The sequence below is a fragment of the Vombatus ursinus genome, unplaced genomic scaffold, assembly GCF_900497805.2.
Source record: "Vombatus ursinus unplaced genomic scaffold, bare-nosed wombat genome assembly UNPS02014774.1, whole genome shotgun sequence".
NCBI lineage: Eukaryota > Metazoa > Chordata > Mammalia > Diprotodontia > Vombatidae > Vombatus > Vombatus ursinus.
The window spans coordinates 7,995,706-8,014,134 of NW_020954552.1; the positions used below are offsets into that span (position 1 = coordinate 7,995,706).

General features: G+C 35.6%; 1 protein-coding gene across 3 annotated transcripts in view; it reads left to right on the forward strand.

Annotated features, from left to right (window-relative positions):
• Positions 1-18,429, forward strand: part of TMEM161B (transmembrane protein 161B) — a 104,758-nt gene that overhangs the window by 76,986 nt on the left and 9,343 nt on the right. For all 3 annotated transcript variants that reach the window (XM_027864326.1, XM_027864325.1, XM_027864327.1), the window contains 4 exons: positions 9,588-9,739; positions 10,301-10,361; positions 10,842-10,982; positions 13,739-13,852. In XM_027864326.1, the coding sequence (XP_027720127.1) occupies positions 9,588-9,739; positions 10,301-10,361; positions 10,842-10,982; positions 13,739-13,852 (468 nt within the window). The remainder of the gene's footprint in view (positions 1-9,587; positions 9,740-10,300; positions 10,362-10,841; positions 10,983-13,738; positions 13,853-18,429) is intronic.

Here is an 18,429-nt window from a genome sequence, read left to right on the forward strand (position 1 = left end):
GTCAACAATCATTTATTAATTGATTAGTATGTGTCAGGCACTATGTTAAGCACTGAGGATATAAAAAAAGGCAGCTCCTGCCCTCAAGAAGCTTGAATTCTAATGGGAGAGAAAATATAAACATTTAAGTAGATATACGATATTAGAGTATAGATGGAAGGTAATCTGAAGGGGAGAGGCAATAATTTGTAAGGGGACCAGGAAAGGCCTTTTGCAGAATGTAGGATTTGATTTGAGACATGAAGTAGGCCAGGGAAACTAAGAGCAGAGGTGATCTGGCAGAGTATTCCTGGATTGAGGAATAACTCGTGCAAAGGCAGGAGCACCAAGTAGGTTAGTGTAAGCTGGATCATGGGGTGTATGGAGAAAAGTAAAGCACAGGAAGAATGGAAGGGTAAAAAGGGAACAGTTTATGAATAACTTTAAATGTCAGATGGAGGAGTTTATATTTTAGTCTAGACATAATAGGGAGAACTGTTGTAGCTCATTGAACAAGGGATGTGACATGGCTTAGAAAAATCACCTTTTCTAATAATTTTATCTTTTTATTCAGGACCTGTTATTTTATTTTTTTCACTTAATTTTTTTTTTACAGGTAAAGATAGTTTTTAACATTCATTTTTATAAGATGTTGAATTCCAATTTTTTTTCCTCCTCCCTCTCTTTCTTCCCTTCTCCCCAAGACAGCAAGCAATCTGATATAGGCTATACGTTTGCAATCATATTAAACATTTCCACATTAGTCATGTTTAAACAATAAGACTTTGCAACATATTGGCTTTGTGGATCAAGTGAAAATGCATTGAGGATGACGTTGAGTTTATAAATTGGGAAGGATGGTGGCATATCTTTGACAGTTATAATGAAGTTAGGTAGAGGGGAGGTTTCAGGCGAAAGATAAAGAATTTTGTTTTAGATACATTGAATTTGAGGTACCTATGATACATTCAGTTAAGATATCCAAAAGACATTTAGTGATGTGGGACCATCAAGTGAGAGATGGTGGCTGGATATCCTCTGCGTAGTCTATCAGGAGAGAGACTATGGCTGGAATTGTAGTTCTTAGTATCATCTGCACAGACATGATAATCGAACCCATGGCTGCTGATGAGAAAACCAACTGTGGTTAGTATTGAGCAAAAACTGAAGAGGGTCTGGGCTAGAGTGTTAGGGAACACTTACAGTCAGTAGATGTGACATTGATGAAGAACTAGCAAAAGGATACTAAGGAGGAGTTGGACAGATAGAAGGAGAACCGAGAAAGAGAAGTGTCACAGAAGCCTAGAGGAGGTAGTATTTAGGCAAGAAAGGTGATCAGTAGTTTTCAAGTGCTGCAGAAAGCTCAAGGATGGTGAGGATTGAGAAAAGGCCATTCATTTGGCAGTTAAGAGATCACTGGCAACTTTGGAGAGAGTAGTTTCAGTTGAATGCTATCATGAGCCAGATTGCATAGGATTGAAAAGAGACTGAGATGAGAGGAAGGAGAGGCTCCCCAGTATAGATGCCTTCCTCAAGGAATTTGGCCATGAAAGGGAGTGGAGATAGAATGATAGGTAGTGGGAATAGCATAGGTTCAAGAGAAAATTTCTTTAAAGATGGGGAGTATGTTTGTAGGAAGCGGTGAATGAGCTAGTAGATAGGGACTGAAGATTAGTGACAATATATACATGATAGTGAAGATGGTGGAGAAGATGGAAGGGGAAGAGATCAAAGGTGAATGTAGAGAGGGGCCACCCATCGTCTAAACTGAGCGACGGAGATATTATTGGCAAAATATGTTTGGATGATGTGAGATGTGATAGGAGGGAGGAAGGTGGAACACTCAGCAAATAGTCTCTCAGTTTGTGTGTGTGTGTGTCTGTGTGAGATTGAGGCAAAATCTTCTAATGAGAGGGTTGGGGAGGGGGTACCAGAGGCTTGAAGAGATGTAAAGTTTAGAACAGCTACTATGAAAGGATAGCAATTCACCTACGAAGAAAGAGAATATTTGCCTTGTTACAGGGAGGGTCCAGTTGAGCTTAGATAATGTAAGTTTGAACTGGTCCTCCGACATTATGATTTTATGTTTTCCTCCTCCATTTACCAGTATGTGAATAAAACAAAAGAGGCAGATGTTGGGAGTAACCCAGAGTTTGACTATAGCAAAGCTTGATGGATAGCAAGATAGCAAGAGATGCAGGAGTCACTGAATCTAATAGATTTGCTCTAGTTCCTTATTTTAACTTTGTTAATCTTTGCTTAAACTCTCATAAATAGAATAATTGTTGTATTATTTCTCTTCCATTCTCTTTATCTTCAGTTCTATAGATAAGTTTTATCTTACATTTGTGGTTGTAATTGTTAGTTGTTTATTTCCCTTTATTCGCGTCCCCATCCCTCTCTTAACAGAGAAGTAAGTGGTGAATGAGGAGTGATCTATAGTTAAAGCCATCTTTTTGCTCTTCTCATCTCCTTGCCCAGACCACAACCAAAGTTTCTTATTCTTTGTTTCTTTGCTTTTAATCTCTTCTTCTTGATCCAGCCCTCAATCTTTGCAGTTTGTTTTCCTTGTGACTTATCCTTTATCAATCCTAGCCTTCCTCTTAAACCTCTCCCTTACCTTTGTTATTTTTGTGTCTGGCTCTTTGTGACCCCATATGGGATTTTCTTGACAAAGATACAGGAGTGGTTTGCCAGTAGACTAAGGCAAACAGAGGTTAAGTGACTTGCTCAGGGTCACACAGCTAATGAGTGTCTGAGGCCAAATTTGAACTCTGGTTTTCCTTACTCCAGAACCAGCACTCAATCCACTGAACCACCTAGCTACCTCCACACCTTACCTACCCCACCTGTTTGACTGTTTAATATGTTTCCATACCAAACTCTTTGTGTCTATGTGTTCAACCTTCCTTTGACCAGTTTAAATTGAGATTCATGTGATGTCTGTTCCCCTCTTCCCACAACATCTTCCTCAAAGTGTATATAGTGTGCATCTCATATAGTTAAGTGAAACAGTAAATTCCTTCTCCTTTCTCTTCCTTTCTTCTCTAATATATTCCCTGTTCCCTCCCTTTTCTTAAAATTGTCAAAACCAAACCACCCCTATGCGGTTTGTCTTATTTAATTCTTTCTGTGACCCCTTGAAGACTTTAGAGCTTCAAAGAAACACTTGCTTCTTCTCTCACTATTAGAATGTAAGCACTTCATTGTCCTATAGCCTTTTCCAAGTATGCGAATGTATTTACCTTTTTAGTTACTTTTTTTTCTTTTTTAACTCCTGTGCTTATATTTCAGAGTTTCTACTCAGCTCTTGCCTTTTCATCAAGAATGCTTGAAAAGGCTGTGTTCCATTAAAGAACTTTTTTTTTCTTCCTCCCTGAAACATTATACTCCCTTTTGCAGTCAATATTGTTACTGGGTTGAAAGTATTTATTTTTTGCCTTTTGGACTATCGTATGCTGAGATCACCTATTCTTTCTAATGATAGCTGACAAGACTTGTGTGATTCTGACTGCAATTCGTTGATAGTTGAATTACTGCTTTCTTTTCTGAGTCTTTGCAGTGTTTGTTTTTGTTCTGTTTTTGTTTTTCTTTCTGTGTCCTGGAAAGATGTGTATTTTGTCTGTGACATTCTTGGGAGTTTCATTTTGAAGTTTCTTTCAGGAGATGATAGAGTCTTTCTATTTTCACTTTATCCTCTAATAGAGCTAGGCAGTTTCTTTTATGATTGTGTGAAATATAGTGTCCAGGTTTTTTATTTGGTCATGGTTATCATAGTGACTGATAATTCTTAAATTGTTTTTCCTGGACCTCTTTTCTATGCTTGTTTTTTAATAATAAATACCTTACATATTCTATTTTTTTTTCAGTCTTTGGCCTTTTCCCCCCCAGAATTTCTTGCTGTATCATGGAGTCATTGAGTTCTTATTACTCTTTCTTTTTTTAAAGACAACGTACTACTTGTGTAAGGTTTTCTACCTTTTGGTCTAAGGTATTTATTCTAATTACAGATTTTCCTCTCTATAGTTTATATTTCTTTTATAATCTCTTAACTTCTTGCAAGTACTCATGTAATCCTTTTCTGAGCCTTTTCTTGTAGCTTTTGTGTTATTGTTCCCTTGTAACGTATTTCCTCTTGGTTGATTCTTGACCCATGATTTATTGTCATAATTTTAATGTGATCATTAGTCTTAGTTCTTGGTTTAAGATCTAGTTCTAGGGCCAGGTTCCACCCCATCTCAGACTCTTGGAGGAGTGGTCAAGGATCTATTTGATCCTGACCTCACTTTTCTTGGTTCTTAATTCTGGTTTCTTCTTCCTTTTGTTTGTCAGGGCTCAGAATGCTGGTACGCTTCAGTGTTCCTTTTTACAGCGCTGTGATTGCCTGCCCAGGAGAGTCTAGGTGGTCTTTTATGCTCATAAAACTTCTTTGATCTCTCTTCCTTGATTCTATCTCTTCATGTCGCCAGTGCTCCCTGGGCTAGGACACCATAGTGGATTTAGTCTTTGGCTGCATCAGAGAACTTAGGGAAATTTCTTTTAGGGTTTTTTAATTTATTGTTCAATATGTTCCTCATTTTAGATAATTGGCTCCTGTATCTTTCACATGGCCATCTATGTGGGAATCTTTCTCTCCAGGCTATTCTTCAGCCAGTTCCTTCTCGTCTTTCTGGCTCCCTCACCTCCCCTCAGCCCTTGTGGTGTTGGAAGTGCAGGTACCTTTATGATCCAATCTTGAATCCTTTATCATCCTGCTTGCTCTCTTCTGTTTAGTCTTCAACTCATCTGTGTCTTTACTAAAATGTGGCATTATATTGTAATTGGTTAAAATATTCAGATCCATGCTTATGAGGGCATAGTGTATATAGCAAGACTATCAAGTCCCAAGTCCTGTACCCCGCTCCTCAGCTTAAAGCTGCAACATATTTTTTTGGCTTCCATGTTAAACCGTTGACTCATTGAGTTTATAATTTGTTGATAACCCAACATCCTTTTCAGACAAATTCCTGTTTGGTCATGCCTGCCCAACTCATACTTAGAAGGTTGATTTTTTTTTTTTAACTCAAAAGTTAATTAAGTACATTTATTCCATCTTAATTACTATAGGCCAGCACTCTACCCTAATGAGAGCTCTAAAGGAAGAGAGTAGTGAGAGTATCTTGTGCAGGAAAACCTTGGTTTTGCTTGTATATAAGTTATATATAAAACATAAATATACATATTCAATATGTTATATTTTTTCCAAGGGATAAATGGTTCATTCACTTTATATCACAGCAAACTGTTTCTTAACTTGTATGTCAGGTAAGATCACACATATAAAAATCTGAATTTGTTAAGTGAATAACAATGTCTTGCAAGAAGTGGTGATAGAACATGCATAATAATTAAGTTTTGTAGAAAGTGAACATGTAAAAGGTAAAATTTTTGTCATGTTCCGTCAGCATAATTCATAATGATCATATTGAATCCATTGAAATATAATAATTTTAACATTTAGTTGAAATTGACAACTTATATCCTACTCTAGTTATCCTTCTGTCAAATCTGGGATCACACCGTTCTTAAACATTTCCCAATTGCTAAAGCAATTGCCTTAATCTTAAATTTGTAATTAACAGTAAGAAAACTCAGGTTAAAGTTTAGTAAAGGTTTATTAATTTCTACTGATGGTTTTGAGATCTTTAAAAGGAATTTTGAGGGGAGGCAGAAGATGAAGAATCCTGGGATACAACCTTGCTCTGAAAATAGGGAGCTTGCCAATTTGATAAATTTATCAGATTTGTTGATGAGTGAAACTCTGCTGTTGTGTGTGTGTGTGTGTGTGTGTGTGTGTGTGTGTGTTATAGAAATATCTTGCCTGAAATATGTTGTCTTTCCCCTTCCCTCATACTAAATATCTGGAAAAAGTTGACATTAGATTTTATGGAAACTTATGCAAACCAACTTCTTTGCTTCAGTTAAGTTTGGGAATTTCTAGGGGTTGGCATAAATTCAGAAGAGACTGTAATTTTTTAAAAAGTTTAATTACAATAAAAAATGAAGGATGATATTTAGCTAAAGTATTGAATGTTGTTTACAGGACATTTAAGTAAAGCATTTAGCTGAGTTTAATTTCAGTTCTTAATGAAAAGATTCTTTGGTTAAAATTTAACTATTAATACCCATAAATTGCAGTGAATTCTAGGACAGATTAATAGTGAATAGAGAAAATTAAAAAAAAAAATTCTTCAATCCTCCTACCTCAACTATTTTTCTTCTTTCACTTAAACTCTTTGGGGAAAACACAAAGCCAATTAGCGATCAGAAAGTGGAGTGGGCTCCTTCACTGAGTCTTCAAATGCAAGTTGGATGACCAGTCATGTGTATGCTAGATAGAGAATGAATTTCTTTTGACTTATGGGTTTGACTAGGTGGCCTGAACTGTCTCTGAGATTTAACATATTCAATACCTACATTCACTGATATGTGAACCAAAAAGCACAAGAGGGTAGATGGGTAGATATTTTCTCATGTTTTCAGTATATACAACAGACCAAAGAGCAAAAATGGGCAATATTAATAGTTTCCATTTAATAAAAAGCCCATGTAGTTTCAAAATGTTCAATATGAATAAAATACTACAATTTGATGTCGTGTATACTTATAATGGCAAATACAGATACTGTGGTATCAAATTACATTCATTAACTCACTGTAAATGTTTTTAAATTATGTAGAGCATCTCAGGAGTAAATTACCTGAGGTCTTATTTATGGTTTGTCCAAAGCTAGTAAATATCAGACACAGGATTTGGACCGGGTTCTTCCTGATGTACCACACTTCCTCTCATCATTCAGGACCCTCCCTAGATAGGTGAGTTGACCAGGATGTGGTAGGATTGTAAGAAGTTTCCAGCTTGCCACAGGGTGACTTTGAATAAGAAATCTATAATGGCTTACAGATTAAAGAAATTATTTTTAGTATATTTTGAAGAGGCTTGCCCTTAGGTGTGTGTTGTTACATGCTTGCCTTGGGAAGGAAAAAAAAGGAAATAAGATGCAGTCTCTGCCTTTTGGAACTTCTACTAGCAGGGTGCAAGTGCTGTAACAAGTGCTATTTCAGGTTCTGGGTGATTCAAGTGAGGAGGGATGAAAACTGACAGGGGGCAGGGAGGGGTGTGTCAGGGAAGGATTCACTGAGACGTAGCTCATCCTTTAAAGAATATGTAGGATTTAATCAGGCAGAGATGGAGGGGAGTGTGAGGTTATTGCCAGCATAGGAAACCGTATGAGTAAAGTTATAGAGGTAGAGAATTCTGAATGAGTTTAGAGAACAGATCAGTTGCTCGTGGGGGAAGGGTATAGTGTGAGATGAATTTGGAAAGACAGGGTGATGTCAGATTATGAGAGGCCAACAGAATAACGTATAATCAATCATCAGTTATTTGAAACTTAGGAACACATTTTCCCCAAAGAAACACTCTTTGGAATGATAGTGTTTGGGTTCGTAAACTATCATAAAAAATCTCTTGACTTAATGTAACTTAAAAGTATTTGATCATTACAATGAAAAATAATAGAAACTAATATTTTTTTCATAGCATTAAAATATTCAAGTTGATAAATATCCATTTATCTTGAATGCTGGTACTTGGAAAAAAGATTACTTTAAATGGAATATATTGCACTATGAATGGTAAAAATAGGGGAAAGGGAGAGCATAATATATGCACAATTTATTTGAGAAATAAAAATATATTGAGTGAGATGGTATCAAGCTCTGGTCGGTGGCTGCTGTCAATCCAAGACATTTTGGTTTCTGCACAGAGATGCATATGGAAAAAGTAGCAATTTAAAAATAAGTGCTAAAATGTACCTCAGAAATAAATTTACAATCAAATCACATTGTCAGTGACTTGATCAAAGTGAGTCATGATAGAGCCTGGACTAGAATCAGACAGGTCAGTTGATTGTGTTTTAATTTGGGGAATGTCTTTATCATTGTGTTTACAAGCATATTAAAAAAAGACTTATTTAATAGCTTTATAAAGGGTCAAGAAAGTCTCTTGGATTTTTAATTATGTGAATGGTAAAGAATTTGTCTGTTTTATGCTCTTGGAGTCATAGGTTCTCAGAGCTGAAAGGGACTTTACTCAAAAGTTTTACAGATGAGGAAACTGAAGCCTTAGAAAAATGTGATTTGTCCAAAGTTACATAGCTGGTTAGTTAGTAGAAACAAGGCTGAAACTCCATTCCCTTAACTTTTTCCACTTCCGTAATAGAAATAATCCTCACTTTGTGAAGCTATTGTTTTTTGAGTTGATTTCTAAGCTTGGTTATTTTGAACTCAAGAGTGTTTCCTTAGAAACAGTATTATAGTTAAGTTCCCAAGCTGTTTGAGTCCATAAGGTTAGAATATAAGACTGAAAGAGTAATAAAGACTGTTTCAACTGCATCTAACACCTGAATATAGAATTGTCTCTATGGGAAAATTCATTGATTTCCAATTCTAGATACATGAATAAATACATCTCCTCTTGCTATAAGTAGAAGTTTCTTCTGTGCATAAATGTGATATGTTAGTGCTAGAATTTAAAGTCTAACTCATAAATACTTTTGTGTTTGTATAGGTATTTTTTTTTTCTTTAAAGAAGATAGTGTACTATAGTGAAAAAATCACCAGAGAAGCAGAAGTACCTGGATTCTAGTCCAGGCTTTATCACTAAACTCACTTTGATCAGGTCACTGAAAGTGTGATTTGATTGTAAAATTATTTCTGAGGTTCATTTTAGCACTAATTTTTTTTTTATCTTAGGAATCCCTTTTTGCTATGAAAATCTTGATGCATAGAAAAGTGACTTGCTTAGAATCACACACATTAATTTGGAACTTATGTTTTCCATGTTTTCTGATTAAGCCATAATGTCTCCAGATGTAAAACCTAAAATAGTTTCCCGGCTGTGGGTTAAAGTAGCATCAGGATTGGAGGCATTGTAGTTTTGTGGGGTGCCCTGATTTTGGAGGGAAAAGACTGAAGTTCGAATGTTGACGCTGCTGGTCTTTACCCTTGTCCTTGGGAAAATCCCTTAGCCTTTGTGGGCCTCAGTTTCTTCCTACTAAAATGGGGGTGTTAGATGAAATGACCTAGAAGGCCCTGGACTTTGAGTTCTAAATTTTACCTTCAATCCAGGAATTACTGATGATTTTCCTTAACAGGCTTGTGTGTTGCCTAGTACACACACCAGTGCAAGGAAAATCTTTAGTTTCCTAAAATGACTCCTTTCCTGGTCTTTCATGTCTCCAAGAACCTATGGCATAGAAATTAATATAGTAACCTATAGTACAATATGATACTCATTTGTATTTTAATGTCTACTCTATTTGTCCAAGGACAGTATTGCTACTGTTTATGCTCTTTCCCTAAGTCAGGGCTATTCTAAACCATACTTGAACCTGCTGTGTTCTTAAATGATACATTCTGCTTCCTGGGAGAATGGCCAGATTTCCACAGTATGTTGTAGAGAGTGTTGAAATTCTAATGGCATTTCAGGTAGCATAAAATGGTACTACTGTTGGGACTCCACAAAGTTGTTCCTTTTTTTTTTCCTGAACTTTTTATTCCTACAGCAAGGTACTGTTTTCGTTGACTACACACTATTTCAAAGTAGAAGAAGGTGGTGAAAGATCAGTTTGTGTTACCTTTGGATTTTTTTTCTTTGTCAAAGCCATGGCAATCTTGATTGTTACTGAAAACTACCTAGAATTTGGACTTGAAACAGGTAATAAATGCTTTGAACTTTAGATGAATACACACACACACAAACACACACACACATGTATATAAATTAATTTGTCACCCCCCCCATCTATATTAAAATAACTTTAATGTTTCAGGTGTACTTTTAATTCCTTCATGTTTGGAATGTATATGTCCCATTTTAAAAGGCACAATTTACTATTCATTGTTTTTAAAAAGAATCCAGTCTTCATTGTGCAGTATTTGCTTTGTTGATATTATTTGCTTACCTTTCAGTTTTAATCCACATCCTGCAACTTTCTTACAGTTAAATGTTTCTGTGATGCAAAAAAATTAAACAAATTCCTGAAGAATTAATGCAAATTTTATTCACGTTCATGGAATGTACAAATATCAAAGGGATGTTTTCAAAGACTGTTCCTGTTAATAACCAAATTTTATTGCATTGTGGCATACTAATTAGCACATGAAAGAGCTAAGCTAGACACTTGAAAATTTAAGATGCTATTTTCTAGCATTTTATTTCCAAAGAAAGATTCTGTATTTTGTCCCTGATAAGAATAATCCATTTTTTTTCCTACAGGTTTTACAAATTTTTCAGAAAGTGCGATGCAGTTTCTTGAAAAGCAAGGTTTAGAATCCCAGTAAGTTTTGGAAAATTTTAAGGATGAAATCCAAATATTTTAACTGAAAATTAAAATTTACATTTTTGGGAAGAAAACGTCGTTTCTGGTGTCATCTTTGTTGCTTTACCTATTTTCTAAAAATTTTATCCTTGTTACAGGGAAGTTGCATTATTATTTTTGCCCTTAGACTTTGCATCTATCTACCATTATTAATCTTATTTACTTGCTTTTATTTTGGCCTTTCTGGATTCAAACAATTCTGGCTAGAATTCACTTTCTCTGATATTTTCTCTTAAATACTTTCTGCCAATGAAAATTTTAACTAAAGTCAGAGTTGCCTTTATTACTACCATTGTCTTGAGTAAGAAGTTTACCTGAATCTGTTTTAAATGTTTGTGGTTGTGATTAGTAAATGTAGTTTATGGGATAAATTGATAGGAAAAAGGAAATTCACAAAGTCACTTAAGGAAATATTGATGAATCTTTTCATTTTTTTAGGGGTCCTGTGTCTAAACTTACTTTCAAATTTTTCCTGGCTGTTCTGTGTTCACTTATTGGTGCTTTTTTGACTTTCCCTGGGTTGCGGCTGGCTCAAATGCATCTGGATGCCCTGAATTTGGCAACAGAAAAAATAACACAGTAAGCGGAAAATGTACATAAGCACATGCAGATAAATATATGTTTTTCATCTTAATGCAGGTATATGCAATTTATTGTAATGAAAATTAATAATGAAGTAATCATTTGATCTACTTAGACTGTACTTCATATTTCTATACAAGTTGAACACCCTTTTTACTTTTGCTTTTGTTAGTGCAATGTATTTTTAAAAGCTTTTTACCCTCTCCCTTTCTGCCCTTCCAAATACATTTTGTTCTTTGAGATGAATATAAAAGACACAAATACATATTTGTGCTTTTATTTAAATTGTTAGTACTCACAGTGACATAATCAATAAACATTAGTTTGGAGACATGTGTATTTTACTTTCTTAATCCAAGCACTTGATTTTTTCTTAACTTTTGTGTTTAGGTGCCAAATATGCTAAAACCTTAGTTAACAGTACAAGAAATGACTTTTATTGAGCATGTTGATAACATAATTTAAGTTGTTGATATTCCATAATCTTTTAAAAATATTAATCAAATTATTGCTCTAAATTACAGTGTTGCTATTTGGTTTCTGGCACTGCACTGTTGTGTGTCACTGAACACTTTTTTAGTTTGAGGTGTTTTACTGAATTTCCAAAATAGTTCATGAAGCTCATTACACTCTACTCTCTGATTATCAATAGATTTTTCTTTAATTCCATCTGGAAAAAGGCTATATAGTTCAATTTATATATGGGTCCAAGTTTCCCTCTAGTCTTTTTTTTTTTCCTGCAGTGGAAGCCCAAAGTGGAAAATGTTCCATTTTATCTATTTATTTACAATCATTGGGATCCTTTGAGTAATTCATATTTCCTAACATTCCTCATCTGTAAAACCCTGTATTTAATGATGGTGCTTCTTTACAGTCTTTTCTTAGGGAGATGAGCATTCATATCTCTTTTACCTGTGTCATTTTCCTTTATTTAATTTTGACAGTCCTTTTGTTTTGTTTCCCCCACCTCCATTTTTCTGCATATGCTTTGTGTGTGGGTGTACTTATTCCCACCTCCCACCACACACCCCTTCATCCCCTTTTATTTCCTCCTTTTACTCAGCATGCTCTTGGCTACATCCTGCCTTTCTCCCACCACCCGTCTCTCTAATGGCTTCTTTTAAGAAAAAACCTGATTCTCCCCCTCCACTCTGCACACACACTTCAGTCCACTAACCCCAGCGTTATGATTTAAATAAGCTGAAAAGGGTGGGTGGAGGGGAGCCCTTCACAAGCTACTGAAACCGCTGTGGGCTGCTCCTTGATACTATAGTGTTCCCTAGCAACACTGCATACCTAATACTGCCTCTTTCTTTGGCTAAGCCCACTGCCTTACTCAGACTGCTGGATGAAAGAAACACCTCATAAAAATATTTAAGCATTTATTATTTTTGTGGACATTTTAGTGGCTCTTGGAATTACATGTGGTTTTGTAGAGATTCTGCTTTTGTGTGCTTGGGAATTTTCTTGGGGGGGGGGCTTTTGGTTTGCTGCAGTCCTTTCCTGAACACCCCCACCCCCCATTGTGTTACAGCACTCTGCCTAGATGCAAGGGGTGTGGGCACGCTAGCCTGGCTTTGAGAGGACTGTGACTGGCACAAAGACGTTGTTACCCTCATGGCAGGCATCGACTCTTACTAGGCTTAGAGGGCTCTGGCCAAACTTTTACCTTTTTCCTGTCAGGTGTTCATGGTTTCTTAACTCAGACACTGTTCCCCACACAATTCATTATCATTTTCAGATACAATGATATTAGAGCCATCCATTTTACTTTTAAAAATGGTTCTTTGAACCCCCTCAATTTTAGCCATTCAGGATAGTTGACAATAAAACCAGTACCTGTAAAATAAAATAACTGTTCTAAAGAATTTGCCTTTGTTCTAAAATAATAAAAAAATCTTTTCCAATCATCATGGGGTAAAAATTCCGAGTACAATTAACAATGAAGTTACAGCTATGAACTGAAGCCCTTTGCTGTATTGGGAATATTGCCTTGTCAGAAATGAAATAAATTTCCTTGATTTGTATAGGATATGAAAATTAATTTCAGGTATGTTTTTAATGATCCAAGAAGAAATGAAAATTTGTGAATCACATATGATATTGATAATGTGATTTAAAGTTTTTACATGATCATTATATACTGAAGGGATTCTAATTTAAACAGTGTTTCACTCTGGTTTGTCTGTCATATGCCTTATAGAGTAGTATTATGGACCTCTCTAATCACTACCACTTAAATGGATATAACTTTCTCCTCTGTAATGAAAAGACACATTCTCTTAGCTGCATTAAATGTAAAAAACTGAATTCACTGGGGTCATTGAACACTTGATTCAGAGAACTGCTCATGGAGCTTTTCATTGAATCTGAGAGCAAGGATAGCAGGAAGGGGAGTAGTGGAAAGAGTATAGGACCAAGAGACTGGGGGATTCTCAGCCCAGTTCTGCCCCTGACCAGCCATGTGATCTTGGCTATCCTTTCGGAACTTCAGTTCCGTAAGCATATAGTGATGATAAGGCCTTCCATATTTCTCTCACAAAATTATTGTGATGATCAAATGAAATCAGGTGTTAGCACATTCTGGGGAAAAATAAAGCAGTGTATAGTAAGGTGGTGGCGGTAGTAGTATTAGTAGACTCCAGAGTATCAGCAGTAAATTCTAAATTTCAATTTGACTCAAGTTTTCCACAGGTTAATTAGCAGCATTTGTTCTCTTTCTGCATTCATGATATTTTTTTATGTGCTTTCAGAACATTACTTCACATAAACTTCTTGGCACCCTTATTTATGGTCCTGCTGTGGGTAAAGCCAGTCACCAAAGACTACATTATGAACCCAACTTTGGGTAAAGAAAGTGTTCCTTTGTAAGTAACGTTCTTTTTTGTATTTTAAAATAATCATTCATTAGATTTTCTGATTGATTTTGTTCAGTTGCATATTTTGTATATTAAAATAATATTTTTGACCTGTTATCATTGAAATGCTATTTTAATGAAAATTATTAGAAAAATTTACTTTAACAAAAAAAGATAAAAGGCAAGAAGAATATTATTTAAAAGATTTCCATAACTGATATTTCACTTGGTGAAGGTAAACATAGGTCATTTGATGTGGCATAGGTCATTGTGATTAAAGTCACAAACTATTAGATTTCATTGGTCCCAAATTTAGTGTTCTTGCAATGTAAAAAAAAAAAAAAAAAAAGCACCATTATCCAGCCACAGCAGGTTCATAAATTAAGGAATTTGGAGTGAAATAATATAATTCAAAACTGCTGGCAATGTGACTAGAGCACATAGATACTGAATCACCAAGGCCATATTGTGACTATACTTCCCTTAGATTTAGAATATATTTGTCCTGGAACATACATTATAGATGATAAATTACATCAGAGTTGTTTTTGTTTTTAATAGCATCTGTGTTATTTAAAGTTAAAGTAGTACTTTTTTAAAATACCCAGTTTTACTATAGCTTCATTGGTCTTTTTAAAAACTCAGGTGCCAAGTGCTTTACTATTTGTATTCCTCTTCTGTAAAATGAAAAGGTTGGAGTAGATAACTTGTGAGGGCCCATTTAGATCTAAGTTCTGCATCCTAAAGCTAGAGGAAATCTTAAACTCTATATGGGAAGGTACTATGTCTCATCTAAACTTTGCACCTAGTGAGATACTCCGTTCTTAGGAAATCTTTCCTTAATAAATGATCTTGCTCCTAATTCAGAATTGTCTATTCTTGCTTGTGACTTGGTCATTGGAGTTGAAATTATGCAATCCTCTCTGATTGGTTTCTCCCAAGTTCTAGTGAAAGGAGATGGGAAAAGGGTAGTAGAATGTTGGTTTCCTCTTCAGCTGTGTATTTAAATTGTAAGAAGGACAGTATCACAGTAGAAGATATGGGATCTTCCCTTTTATCTCTTTCTCTTTCTCAGCCTCTACCTCCATCTCATTGTTTCTTGACCCAAGCTTCCCAAACATTGCAAGTGAAAGTAAACTCTCACCTCTGTTCCACCCCATTGACTTTTTCCAACTGTCAGACAGTTCCATTAAGTAATTAGACAGAGACAGTACGGTTTATTTAAAATTCACAGCCCACATGGTAGATTGTGAAAGGACCCAGGCAGGCAGCCTATCAATCAGGAATGCAGGGTGGTGGAGGAAGTAAGTGACAGATTCCTCTTCTGTCATAGAGGCACAATAATTTCTAGGAAGTCCTTTGTTTGCAATTAAGAACAAATTTGGTTGTAATGTAGATTCAACCCTGAAATAGATTCAAATATTTATGTATTCATTTGGTGGCAATATTAGTTATTTAAGTAAACCAAGTCCATATACCTATATGAGGAAATCCAGAAGACGGCACTGTGACAAAAAAAATCCCACTGTATAAACACACGCCTATGTGTATATGATGTGTGTTTATATGCATACCTGTCACACACATACGTATATGTGTGTATACATATAAAAATGTATATTTTATATACTTCCTACCAAGTTCTCAGGAATGATTGATAGAGGATTTCTTTGCCTTAATTCACCATACCTTTCCATCCTACACCTAGCTGGGGCTCTTGAGATCTAGTGCAGAATCAATTTAAGCTGCTTACTAAATATTTGTTAATAAAAGTTAAGCAGTGTGATTCAGTAGGAAAGAGAATTAGATTGGCATCAGAGTACCTGGGTTCATGGCTTAACTCTGCCACTTAGTACCTGTATACATTTAGGCAATCCCTTAATCACTCTGGCCTCAGTTCCCTCATCTGTAAAATGAAGGAGATTAGACTAGGTGATCTCTGAAGACAGCCTAGCTCCAAACTCCAGGAAACTATGTAATACTACGCTGTCTCATTTGATCCTCTTCTAGACCAGTGCTGTCAAACTTAAGTAGAAATGGATCCTTGCTGGCCAACATGTTGACTTAGAAAACCACAAGTTGACATTATCTGTGTTGTTATCTGTGTATTGTATTTTTATTTATTTTGTTAAACACGTTAATCTGGTAGGGCCTCAGGGGCTTGTGAATCTGGCCTCCAGTTTGACACCTCTGCTGTAAACAATGCTATCAGGTAAATGATGCAAATACCCTTATCCTCATTTTTCTGATTAGCAAAGTAGACTCTTAAAAGAGACATCCAAGTGACTGAAGTGGGCTGTGAACCCAGATCTTCTGCCTCCAAATCCAGTTCTTTTTTCCACTGTATCATGCTACTACCTCAGTGGATGATTTTTTCTGAGCACTATAAATTAGGTTATGTAAACCATATGGCTATATACAAGACCGAAGACTTTTTTAGGATTTGTTGAGGTCTCTTTTCTTAGCTTACAAAAGAAAGTCATATTTTCAGGACAGCTAAGTGGTTCAATAGAGTGCTGGGCCTGGAATCAGGAAGACTCATCTTCCTGAGAGTAAATCTGGCCTCAGACACTTACTAACTATGTGACCCTGGATAAGTCACTTAAGCCTGTTTGCCTCAGTTCCTCATCTGTAAAATGAGCTAGAGAAGGAAATGGCAAACCACTCCAATTTCTTTGCCAAAAAAAAAAAAAAACCCCACATGGGGTCACAGAGAGTCAGACACGGCTCAACAACATTTTCTCATTATCTTTTTGCATTCCTTTTATGTATACTATCAGCTCTACTTCCTGTCATTGTCAGTACACTTTTTGAAATAATTTTTTATTGCAAACTTAGTGTACATCAGCAAATACCATCATTTCAATATATTTAAGTCCAGAAAAAAAGCTATTGAAGTTATGAACTATAACTTTTCAGTGTTCTTCTACCACCACACTTAATTTCATTGTCTTTATCTCATTTGGTCTGACCTATAAACCAGCTGATCTATCCTCTCTACTCTTTCACTTTTCCTCTCTCTCTCAATCCACTGGCATTTCATGACTATAATCTTTTTTTCTAGCCACTCTACCTTAGTTTCCATCAGTAGTCTTTGATTATTTTATTTCGACAAGTATGTGTTCATAAGTTTCTGTCTTATCAATTTGGTTTTCAACCTACCCAATTCCATGCCCTAAGGAAGAAGTTACTAAGTTTTTATTTATTTATTTTTAATTCCAGTTATTTTATTCCAGTTGTTTATTTTGTCATTTTTACTGAGACTCATTTTTACACATTTTTTGGTTTTAATTTATTGGTTTGTACTTGATGTGCCCTGAAGCACTTTGATAACCATGAGAAGGTCTCAGAAAATAGAATGGACTGAATCAAACAGAGATCCAGTCCAACATGAATTCTACTAGCTGGCTGGTTAGGTCCTTTCCAACTTTGTATTGTGATTCTGTGATTCTACTTAATTACAAGAACCAGTTTAATTTCAGTTGACCCTCATGAACTATGGTTTACTCTATCAGATGTGACACTAGCCCTAAACCTGAAACATTTCAGGGTCTAAGAAGCCTGGGCGTACCAGATAAGTTAGGACTCAAGCATTTAGATTCTTCTAGCCTAGCATCTCTCAAAATTTTTTGTCCTAGGACCACTTTGCACTATTAAAATTTTTTGAGGATCTCCTGTTTATGTGGATTATGTCTATCAATATTTACCATATTAGAAATAATAAATGCTTGATATTATTATGATAAATAGTTTTGATCTCAAAGACCCTTTGAAAGGGTCTTATGGATCCCGGGACTACACTTTGAAAAAAACTATTCTGGACCATACCATATCTATATTGCTGTTGTGTTGAAAGCAGTTGAAAAGCCCCCTCCCCTTCTTCTGAACCTCCTGCAGAGGAAGAACATCAAGATTTTCTTGTGGTTTCCAGGGTCCTTGGGAAAAGGATGATTCAGGATTAGTCTGAGTTTCTAAAAGACACTGCTAGCAGAAGTAGGCTTTCAAAACTGTAGAAAGTGAGGTTCTCTAGATATATGAATTACTAGAATAGTAGATGACTCCAAAGTGAAATCCAAAGTTACTCAAAAGAGATTGCCATAGTAGAAAACCTAAATGGATGAAAGACCCACTTAATTTCAAATTATGACATTCATTAGCTAGACCATTAAGGTAGTTCATCAGTACATGTGTATCTTAGATTGGCACTGCAAATGGAGGATGAGCTGAGCTTAGAATTGAGTCATAGTAGGACTTTGAGCTTAATTGCATTGGAAAATTACATAGTATTTTCAAAGATCCTAAGCTTCAGAAGTCCTTTGTTTTAATACCAGTATTTTCTCAGTAAATATGTAGGCTACAAATCAGTTATCTGAGAAAAATAAAATTTCATTTGACCCAGACACATTGTGAGCTTTATTACATTAATCACAATGACTTGAGCATAAGAAGTATCATAAAAGGCATCATCGTCATCAAGGGTATGTATTATTGGAAAAGATGGTAGTTCATCTATGTGATGAATAGTTTCATTGTGGCACTGCTACTCAAATACATAAATGGATCCATTATCATGACTTATCTATACC